The sequence below is a fragment of the Harpegnathos saltator genome, unplaced genomic scaffold (genome assembly GCF_003227715.2).
Source record: "Harpegnathos saltator strain DR-91 unplaced genomic scaffold, Hsal_v8.6 scaffold188, whole genome shotgun sequence".
Lineage (NCBI taxonomy): Eukaryota > Metazoa > Arthropoda > Insecta > Hymenoptera > Formicidae > Harpegnathos > Harpegnathos saltator.
Window position 1 is genome coordinate 370,864 of NW_020229970.1, and position 10,901 is coordinate 381,764.

Below are 10,901 nucleotides of genomic sequence, written 5' to 3' on the forward strand. Positions count from 1 at the left end.
GCTCGATGGTGGGTTCATCCTATGATAGAGCAACGTTATCTTCAAGGTGCTTACGATAATCTTGTGCTGAACTTCGACGTGACACAGAACGTTTTTTCAATTTTCATCGCATGTTACCTCATCAATTTGATAAATTATTAACGATGATAGAACCTATTATTTCAAAAATATATGTGACAAGGGAACCGTTGCATCCAGGACTGCGCTTGTCATTAATGTTGCGATATCTTGCATCTGGAGATAGTATGATAAGTCTACATTACCTCTACCGCGTAGGTAAATCTACTGTGCCACGGATAATTGTAGAAACAACGAAAGCACTTTGGCAGGTACTGCAACCTCAAGTACTTCCTCCGCCAAGTGTGGAAACATGGTCCAAAATTGCAGAGGATTTTGAAAATAAATGGAATTTTCCAAATTGTGTCGGAGCAATTGACGGAAAACATGTTACTATACAATGTTTTAAAAATACAGGATCAGCTTTTTACAATTATAAAGGCACTTTCAGCACAGTCTTAATGGGAGTTGCTGATGCTAATCTTCGCTTTACATATGTAAGCATTGGTTCTGCTGGTAGAGAAAGTGATGGAGGTATTTTTCAAAATCTGGTTTTTGGAAGATGCATTGAGACAAATACACTGCCATTACTATCTAAAGCCTTACCAGGTACAAATATTTGCCTTCCTGCTGTATTTGTTGGTGATGCAGCATTCCCATTATTGAATAATTTGTTACGACCCTGGTGTTAACTTGAGTGCAAAACAAGTTATTTTCAATTACCGCTTGAGTACAGCAAGGCGTGTAGTTGAAAATACATTTGGAGTAATGTCAGCCAAGTGGAGAATATTTCGACGACCAATTGTAGCGTCACCTTCAACTGTAGATAATATAGTTAAAAGTTGTGTGGCACTGCACAATTGGCTTCGAGATTCAAATCTGAAAGTTTTACCTGGTTAGAGAAAATATATTCCAGTAGGATTTATAGATGAAGAAGATCGCTTTGGAAATGTAGAACCTGGTCAATGGCGAAACGAAGCACCATCTGGTGCACTTAGAGATTTAGCACCAAATATAAGAAGAAACTCAGCAAATGACGCCAAGATAATACGAAATACGTACGCAGATTATTTTATGAAGGAAGGTTACGTACCTTGGCAATGGAATAAGCTACCAAACTTTCAACGAGAAGCATACATGCAACAGGCAGAAGGTAAATTGATTGAAACACATAATTAATATAAAAGTGCAATCGATTAATTTTTATTTTGTTCCTCTGTTATAACTTGAGAAAGTACTTGTAGTACAAGTGTCTTTAAGCGTAATTTTGCGTTTAAGTTGCTGTGAATCCCGAGATATAGATAAATAAAAAAGATCGTCTGAATTCATAGTATCTGCCGAATTTTGTTTTCCCACTAAATTTAAAATTGCTTCATCAACCGCATCTATACCCGTTTCAGACAATTGTCTTTTTGCTGAAAAAGAAAATAAACATTAATAATATAAATATATATTTATCAAATTTTGCAATTATGTCGTATAAAATCATTATTATTTATAGAAATTGACACATTAATCAACTATATATATAATAAATTAAATTAAAATTACTTAATTAAGAATTAAACAGTTTGTTCAGTGGTGTACTTTACAACTGATTTACTTGAATATCTTATTATACAGTGCATGTATGTACACGCACTGAACAAACTGTTTAATTCTTAATTAAGTAATTTAAATATGCCGTACAATTTTGCACAAATAAAGAAATATATATTTAATAAAAATATTAATTTACTTCGTTTTGCACATTTGCTGGCTGTAGGCTGATTTTGAGAATGACTACTCATTCGATGACTAGTCTGAGGACGAGACGAGACACTATCAGGACGAGGAAAAGCACTATTAGGACGAGAGGAGGCATAATGAGGACGAGGGGAAGCGCTATTAGGACGAGGGGAGGCGCTATTAGGACGAGGGGAGATACTATCAAGACGAATCAAAGCACTGTTAGAACGAGACAAAGTATTATTAGGACGAGGAGAGGCACTATTAGAAGGACGAGACGGCATATTTAATAAATGCGGTGAACAAAAATCTGTTTGTTCTGTCTGTCTTATGTTATCCCACATATTGTCTGTAAAATAATGTTTAAAAGAATGTAATGAAATGTTTATTAAAATATGTTTTACTTAAAAACAATTTTCTTTTATAAAGAAAATTGTTTATAAAGAAAATTTCCTACTCAACAATATAATAGTTATATTGTTGATACAGGTACAGGGGAACTGTAGGACAAAAACTGTAGGACAGTTTCAAATACTTTCATATAACATCCTAGCATAGAGTTATTTACACTACTATCTTTTGTTCCTCTTACCTTGAAACTCTTCTTGTATGTTGTACATATATTCTTCAGATTGAAAAGTCTCCAAAGATGTTGGTGATGTATCGCTTCTAGATAAGGGATGTTCTAAACTTTCGAAGTTTGTTATAGTCCTAATTGAGACATTATAAAACAGTTATTACTTTACTTGAGAGCATACTGTTTATGAAAATGAGAAACTGACAATTACATTCGTTATTGAAATAAAAATGAAAATTAATATCATAAATTTTGTATCAACTACAATAAAATTATTATAACTTCACATTTGAAGAAAGTATAACACTTACTTGCGAGGTTCCACTGTATCGGATAAAAAATGTAAATGTTCCATAAATGACCATGGTACAAAATGAACAGCTGCTTGCCCACTTTTTGTTACAGACTTTTTTTCTCCTTTATATACCGATCTCGAAGATTTCTCCAACGGTTCTTCACAAACTCCTCTATTTAAATTATATAAAACCATATATAATCCATACATATACATTGTTTTTATACACATTTTCAAATAATATGTACTAATAATTCAAATAATAACACAATAATAATACATACCAGTCATATTAAGTTCGTGGGCAACCTCACACCACAATTTTTTTTTCAGACCATTATCTCGGTAGCACTTATCTTTCAAATCCCACAATTGTGGGCGGTTTCTTACATAATGGATTATTAACTCATTGATACCCTCAGTACTATATTCCGTACATGAATAATCCTCACTTATTAGATCCATGTTTGTGTATCGTATGACATATAACGTAACCTACAAAAAGGATGGTTGTAAATTCACTACTTTTTGCGTTCTCAAATTCATTCGACGCACGTATGACGTGCGGCACAGTGCAGAAAAATTAAAATATTTTAATCGCAACGCAGTGCGGTGCGGCATGCCGGAGCTTGCCGCAACCGGACCTGCGCCTCCCTCCTGATTGGTCACCGCAGCATTTGCCGCAGCTCACCGCATGCATGGAGTCTTAGCTTTAGCTTAACGATAATGAAAGAAAACTATCCTCCCGATACTAGATTCAAATGTTTAGATCAACTTACAGATATCCATGTTTATCGATCTCTTCGAAATCGGCCGATCGCAAAGGGTTAAACTAGTATGAAATGATTTTTCGTAATCTTATATATATTGTATATATAAAATATTTATTTCTGTTACAACTCTCTATATTGTGTAGAAGTCGTGTTGTGTTGAAGTTGTGTTGTGTCTTTATCTCTTCTGGCAATCCCCCTCCAGAAACTTCCTTTGTGTCATTCTAAACGATCGTTAAGAATGACGAAATGATTCGAGCATCGGAACAGTCGTCAGTAGAGCAAGCAGCAGTGTGCGTTTACTAGTGATACAGAGCAATTCGGTGATCATATTTAAATTACATATATCATAACAATGTCAGGGAATCCTTCAATAAGCAAAATAGTTGATGTAGAATCGCTAGAAGAAAGATCTTTTGAAAATGAAGATTTTAAAGGTGAATTCACTAATGCTCTCGTATATGTGAATTCTATTTACGAGAATAATGAATTATTATCGAAAAATCCTCCAGCGAAAATATAATATATTTTTACTCCTATTTCCATTGCAATTATTATATAAAAATTTTCTCATACATATTTTATCATATATATTTTATAGATAAGATTTACGGTTTTTTTGCAATTTAAATTATTAATAGTATATTTAACAAACACTAATATATTTAAGAAACACAGTTTTATTAATTATTAATGTTTTCTGTTTCATTTTTATGCTTACAGAATAAAAAAAACCATACAGCAGGGATCGGACCTCAGCCGTCAGCTCGGTAGTTCGTTACCTTCGCTGCTGCGCTACGCCGCTTCGTTGAATACCCTTCTTACTAACTCGTACACTTTGTTGGCTCTTTTCTTTAGACCGTTTTTTCTCGAAAATGAAGAGGTATTGCGTCGTATGCTATTACCATGAGTTATTAGTAGTCAAGTACTATTAACTCCGTAAGTTTCGTTCCAAACCGCTTCCCGGTCGATGCGTCCTCCCCTTGTTAGATATGTCGAGAATACACATACCTATATAGATCGGTTTGTTGAATTTCACTTCGAGTTTTCGCAATTCAACTGCAATTAAATTTTCTGAAAAGATGCTCCTGCTATGAAAATTGGGCATTGCGACCATTGCCTCTGCACCGTATCGTCCATCCCATTTTGTCAAAAGTTTTACATCGACGTGATTGCGAACATTTTCCATTGTTTTGCCGAATACCGTGTTGTTCATCAATTTGTATAAATTTTTCTCAAAATCGTTTGTTGCATGTGTTCGAAACTGCGTATTTAATTCTATGTAGTTGCGCAGCCATGAAGATTGTGTGAATTGGAATATGCGATGAATCTTTCCGATACGAAGACCATGGCGTATGCACTGCTGCAGGTTGCGATAATGAATAACATAACACTGCTTATTATATAAAGTCGCAAGGAGTTTTTCTTGCCGTTTGTTCGGTGGCTTCGTTCGCGTAGTACATAGCACATAGAATGGTAGATCTGCGTGTGCATCATGCAAGTTGGGGATATTCCAAATCAACCTCGAGAATATAACCTGTGAGCGAATCTAACGGGATTGATGATAAATCGCAATTCGACGTATCATCAACCCACTTAAATTCATATGGTATGGCGTATGGTAATGGTTGACACATTACCCAGCCATACAAATTATTTATATCAAAGTACATGAGGTATGAAGATGGCTTCGATGGGTCGTACGATTGCATGTATTGGTTATTGGCTTTTGCGTATCTACCGGAACACTGACTCAGACCGCCACGTATACCGCGTTCGATAAACATTATCATATCAATATCTGTAAGTAATTCAAAATTAATTTTTGTATGTTTTAACATTGCGTCCCACGTGAAACCTGGCAATGTGTAATAATGCACAGGATCTAGACCGTAACTTTTTATACAACTATCGCGGAAATTTTCGAAAATATCAGCCAATAACAAAACATCAGTCTTCAGGTACAAATCGCTATATTCGCCTAAGATTTGAATAGAAAACCGTTCCCATACGTTCACGGCGTGCATGTAATCGCTCTCAGATACTGTATCACCTGTCAGCGAACTGTAGAATGACTCGCGCGGTGGTAAACATTGATCCTGCAGCTTGTCATTGTAATCCACATATTCATATGGAAAGACACCTTTTCGCGTTAATAAATCAAAATCTTTGTCGGATAAGTGTTTAAATTCGGATTGAACAATTTTTAATTTGTCTCTAGTGAGAAACGATGCTAATTTATCGAGACTGGTACTGAGAAATTTGTACGAATCAATGAACCGCAATTTAATATGATTTCGCCAGTCTGATGTTTTACTTGTTGTATCTTTAATATGTTTGGTAAATGAAATTTATTTTTCTTTCGTTATTGGTAGTATCGATGGGACCATCGAACGCGGTGGCTACTTCTTTAATAATAAAATAATAACCTGATAAGTTATGAAAAACTAGCGGAATATAATAGGAATCTGTATAATTTAAATTACAATGTTGAATGTGCCGGACCCCTGTATTGTCCGGTTAAATGGCAGTGATCGCGTACGCGTATATCCCCCACCGCGAATGATTTTTCACATATATGACAGTGCGTTGCGCTATAAAATGCTGCACACTGTTCTTGTGATGAAATTGCCATAGGGATATTATTATATAAAATAACTTTTATACGATGCGCCAATTGTTTAAGTTCCTCGACGAACCACGAAATGCAATTCGGATCACGACGATACTGATACGTGGATAATGATTCATCGTAGGAACATCGTACGTAATAAGCTATACTATGTACTTTATGATGCTGATACACATACGATTTTTTCTTTTCGTTTGGCGTTTTCTCTAAAATACATTCCAGGTCAGCGTACACCACGAATGGAATCCGTTCCCTTCTGCTGTAATTGGTAAAACTGAGCCACTTGTTGGCCTCTGTTGGTAGGATGACTGCACAGTCATTCAACTTGTTGCAATCTATGATATGATTCTCCAGTTTTTCGTTGGAATAAAAATTATGCAAGCAACTGAAAAGAAATGGATATTACGAGTTATTCTTTTATATCATATTTGTTATATTGTATTTATGGTGAATATCTCCTTACCGATCGCATATATATTTCTTGCATTTTTTCTTACTTAGTTGCATGTCCACAAGACGTGACAAATTCTTGGTCCACACGAAATGTCCCATATTCTCTCGTGGATCTTGCACATATAACAAATTTACATGCTTTTCCTTCTTACTGGCGAGACGTATCGGAACGATCGTACATGTTTCTTCTTGCTTCTTTTTATCTTGAATGGTATATACATTGATGGATATGTTGTTTAGCTGTTCAAACTTGGTAATTTGTTTAATCGTCATTGGAAATTCAGTATCCTGAAGATTGAATATTTTGGTGTAACGTGGGTACGAAGATTCCCGGTCTCCATGTCTTTCAGCTGGATATAATGCCGAAGACCATGCAAAACATGCATTGTCTTTAGTTCGTACGTTTATCACTGCTTTCTTTAATTTTATTTTATAACTGCTCTAAACCCACTGAGCTACCTGCCGCTCCATAGTCAAGACATTCTCCTCTCCCCTGATATTGTTAAAAGATTAGAGATGTCGTTCGGAAGCGACATCTCTAATGCTATCCCGAGTCTAAACCAAAGATAGCTGTATCTTATTTACTTTCCTGTTTTGAAGAATGTATCTGCGCATGCGCTGCAACTCCGAAGAGTAAGAGAGGGGATGCCCTATAGTAGCTATAATATTAGGCTTCGGAAAAAAAACTTCTGTCTCTCAGTCGCTCTATGAACTCGAGATTCATCGGTTGTGTGTCTACATAGTAAAGTTTGGGTGTGTCTACATAGTAAAAATGTATGCTGCCGATGCTGAAGTGAACGCTAAACACGCAAATTATTACATGCCTGCTCAACATGAGGACGAGGCTCCACCGAGCAAGAAAATGTGCGAGAGGTGAGTGTCATAATGCTGTTTCTTTTAGTTTATCCGTAGTAATTTTTCCAAGATTCAGACATGTAAATGTTCTATATCTTTTCAGCGTTCCACGACCTCCTGCTATGCGTATCTTAGGACGCCGATACGCTTTGACTGCAACTGCTTATAAATATTTGAATATCGGAATCAGCGTAGGAGCTGAGCCCGTCATAGACATAATCATTGATGATAATCGTGGTTAATAACTGCTACTGCCGATCAAAACTTGGAATGCGCTAATGGGGCAACGTGCTGACATCCAAAGATTTCTGCAGGCCAATTTTTATAAGTCATCGTTTCCCCTGATGCGTATAGAAGAATTAACAATAACGTCATGTAAGATGACAACTCACAAATTGTGAAACTCACAATTTTTAATAATTGCTTATATGTAACACCAGATACGTTAAATATATTATTTACATTTGAAAATTGCATCAATCACACGTATGGATGGTTATCAGAAAATATCTGTATAATTAGTATAAAATTCAAAAATTTTGTAAATATTCTTCGTGAAAAGAAGAATTATATTACTAATATACATACTGCAACAAAAACAATACAAGAAAGCAGCGACTTTGACCGCGAGTCGCTCATTGATTTTGAATTGTTAGCATGCGCTGTGAAAAATATAATGTATGAAGCCGTGAACAAATAAATGATATTCTGGAGAACATAAAATTATGTATAAATTAATTCTATATGTCTCCCATTTTACTTCCCTTCCCCCTCCTCAGAACGATGAGGATAGTGCCCGGCGCGAGTCGGTGTGGTAAAATACTCTTTCGACGAACGTTTCATATTCCCTCCCAACCTAACCTATGGTGGCTAAGTGGTAGGACCATCGCACAGTAAACGAAAGGTCTGGGATTTGAGTCTGGCCTAGTTTCGACTTTGTTTTCCTTTTGGCGCATGCGTGACGCCATCATACACACTGTAAGAACCTTCATTATGCGCCTACTAGCAATAGGCGACGGTGGTCTAGGAGGTTCGAACGCTCGAACTTCCTAGCAACCGCGGGGCCCAGGTTCCGAGTCTGGCCTACATCCCGATGCGTTTTTTCTCTCGTGACGTCATCATACACACTGTAAGAACCTTTTCACTAGGCATCTACTAGCAACAGGCAGCAATGATCTCGGAGGTTCGAGCGTTCGATAGCAACCCCCGCGGGTTCGAATCTAGCAACACCCGGCACGCTTTTTCTCTCGTGACGTCACGGCCGCCTTGCTCATAGAATCAAAAATTCTGGGGAGGAGGAGGGTATCAATAAAGAGGGGGAATCAATAAAAAGCGGGGATCAATAAAGAGGAGGGATCAATAAAGAGGGAGGTATTAATTAAAAAATATTAATTAATAAATAATGTCTTTTGCATAATTAATTAGCAATTTGGGTTAGAATCCCCCTTGTTTATCTACTAGCGTTAACTCCAGCTCACTTTCTTATAGGCGAAGCATTAACTACTGTACCTGAACCAAATTTATTATTTCAACCCATAAATACGTAGATTATCTAGGTGGGAAATATTACAGCAAAAGATAAATTTCTTTTGGAAAAGATGGTCATCAGAATGTTTGCAAAGACATCAATCAATTTCTAAATGGCATCATCCTTCAAGGGAAATTAAAAAAGGATCATTAGTTTTAATAACTGATGAACGATGCCCTCCTTCAAAATGGCCTTTAGCAAGAGTAATAAAACTTCATCCAGGAGTAAATGGTCTTACTCGAGTAGTTACTGTTCGTACAGCTACTTCTTCATATAAAAAACCAATAACTAAGCTGTCTGTATTACCATGCGAATCTGAAGAAGAAAATTCGAGTAAATGATTACTCGAGGACGGGCGGAAATGTTAAAAAACCTATTTTAGAAATTCGGTAAGATCGAACAATTAATCGAATCATATTTTTTTGAATCACATTTTTTTGAACACGATATGAATATCTTTTATATAACTATAACAAGTCTGTTTCGAGGCAACGCTAAGCGAATGTCAAACGCGAGGCGAATGTCAATTTTCTTGTTTTCAGGAATTCATTCCTTCTCCAAACTCGGACAATATTACATATATATTTAGAATCAGAATTAAAGATAAAGGTGTGAAGTTTTACAAAACAAGGTAACATTTTGAAAATTTCATAACGATACTCCCACGATGGGAGAGGCGATAAAACGATTTTATTTACGAAAACTTCCCACGAAGGGTGAAAAGATATTTAACTATCTTTTAACATATCGAATATCTCACGATGAGAGAAAACTTTGTTTATTACATAATTGAAAATTCCTCTTATTCGAACTCTTACGATAGGAAAGGAGAAAGTTGTTCCTTTCAGAATGAATATATTCATCAGAAGGATTATTTATTAATTCTTTTCTTAATTTCAGATTTTAATTCAAATCTAGAACTTGACCAAGACATAGAAAGATTCTATTCGTCCCTAATTCCTGGATTCCTAGACTATCCAAACTGAATCTGAGAGGCTTCTCTTGTAGCTAAACTCATCATAGAATTCAAAAGGATCTACTATTTCATCGGATGATATCAAGACAAAATTCAGATAAATATTAATTTTTTCTATAATTATAAGAGTAACTCTATTTTGGTTTGGTTTAATACTGTTCCTTCTTATTGAGTTCTTTTTTTTATTTTTCCAATTTTAAAGAATTAAAAGAATTAAAATTTTTCTAAAAACATGAACCAGAGAGATTTAATTTAAAACATCATTCGATTTCTGTCGCAAGCGTTTTCCGTGAAAGCCCGCGAGCAGTTGCTCGCATTTGTAATCATTTAATGCGCGTAATGACTTGGTCGGAAAAGACGTTTCGTAAACTAATGTGTACGCGCGTGTTGTCGCTTGGCAGGAATAATTTGCGCTTAATTAATTGTGCTGACGATTAACGGTTATCACAGAATAACGTAATAGCAGAAATCGTCGCGGAGATAAAACGGTGATACAAATGCGCTCGATAATCACACAGATGGATGATCAGGCATTAGCATTTTAATCGGGAACTTCATGTAAATGCTATTGGCTATTTCCTTGATAATAGCCGCAACTATCGTATTAATTTCGAACTTTACGTCTTTCGCCATTTCTTCCGTGTTGTTGTTCATATAATCAGTCATCGAGTTAATTAGGACGATGTCTTGGTACGACAGCTGTACGAAGAACTTTATGTCCTGTACAGAGAACTTTACCGAGACGTTGCTTACTCGGAACATTTCATCTCTATTTGCATTGATATAAAATATACCATCTATACCGATGGTAGCAGTGTTATTTACAAAAACTATGATTATGATATTTGACTGATATGAAAACTATGATTGATGACTATGATATTTATGAACTTCCTGCTTATCTTAAAGTGTCGATTTTGCTCCGATATGTAATCTATCATGAAGTCAGCGTACACAGAGAGCTGTCCGAAATATGCGTCGAATGTGATCATGCTCACTTCGTAGTTAGCCCTGCAAACAACAAAATTAA

At 35.9% G+C, this 10,901-nt stretch overlaps 2 protein-coding genes across 3 annotated transcripts; one reads left to right on the top strand and one right to left on the bottom strand.

The window, feature by feature from the left end:
• Positions 1-1,229: 1,229 nt before the first annotated feature.
• LOC105180512 (uncharacterized) lies at positions 1,230-3,260 on the bottom strand. Of its 2 annotated transcripts, XM_025297813.1 has the most exons (5): positions 2,942-3,260; positions 2,674-2,829; positions 2,378-2,496; positions 1,796-2,134; positions 1,230-1,472 (listed from the first exon to the last, which is right to left on the bottom strand). In XM_025297813.1, the coding sequence occupies exons 2-5, from the start codon at positions 2,715-2,717 to the stop codon at positions 1,261-1,263; spliced, it is 714 nt and encodes a 237-aa protein (XP_025153598.1). In that variant the 5' UTR covers positions 2,718-2,829; positions 2,942-3,260; the 3' UTR covers positions 1,230-1,260. The 2 variants fall into 2 exon arrangements, with proteins under 2 accessions (XP_025153598.1, XP_011134906.1); XM_011136604.3 differs by lacking the exon at positions 1,796-2,134 and having other exon boundaries at positions 2,942-3,246.
• A 3,238-nt stretch (positions 3,261-6,498) lies between these two features.
• On the top strand, positions 6,499-8,053 carry LOC105186011 (uncharacterized). Its single transcript, XM_011145945.3, has 2 exons — positions 6,499-7,385; positions 7,471-8,053. The coding sequence occupies exons 1-2, from the start codon at positions 7,285-7,287 to the stop codon at positions 7,607-7,609; spliced, it is 240 nt and encodes a 79-aa protein (XP_011144247.2). The 5' UTR covers positions 6,499-7,284; the 3' UTR covers positions 7,610-8,053.
• The last annotated feature ends 2,848 nt before the right edge of the window (positions 8,054-10,901 follow it).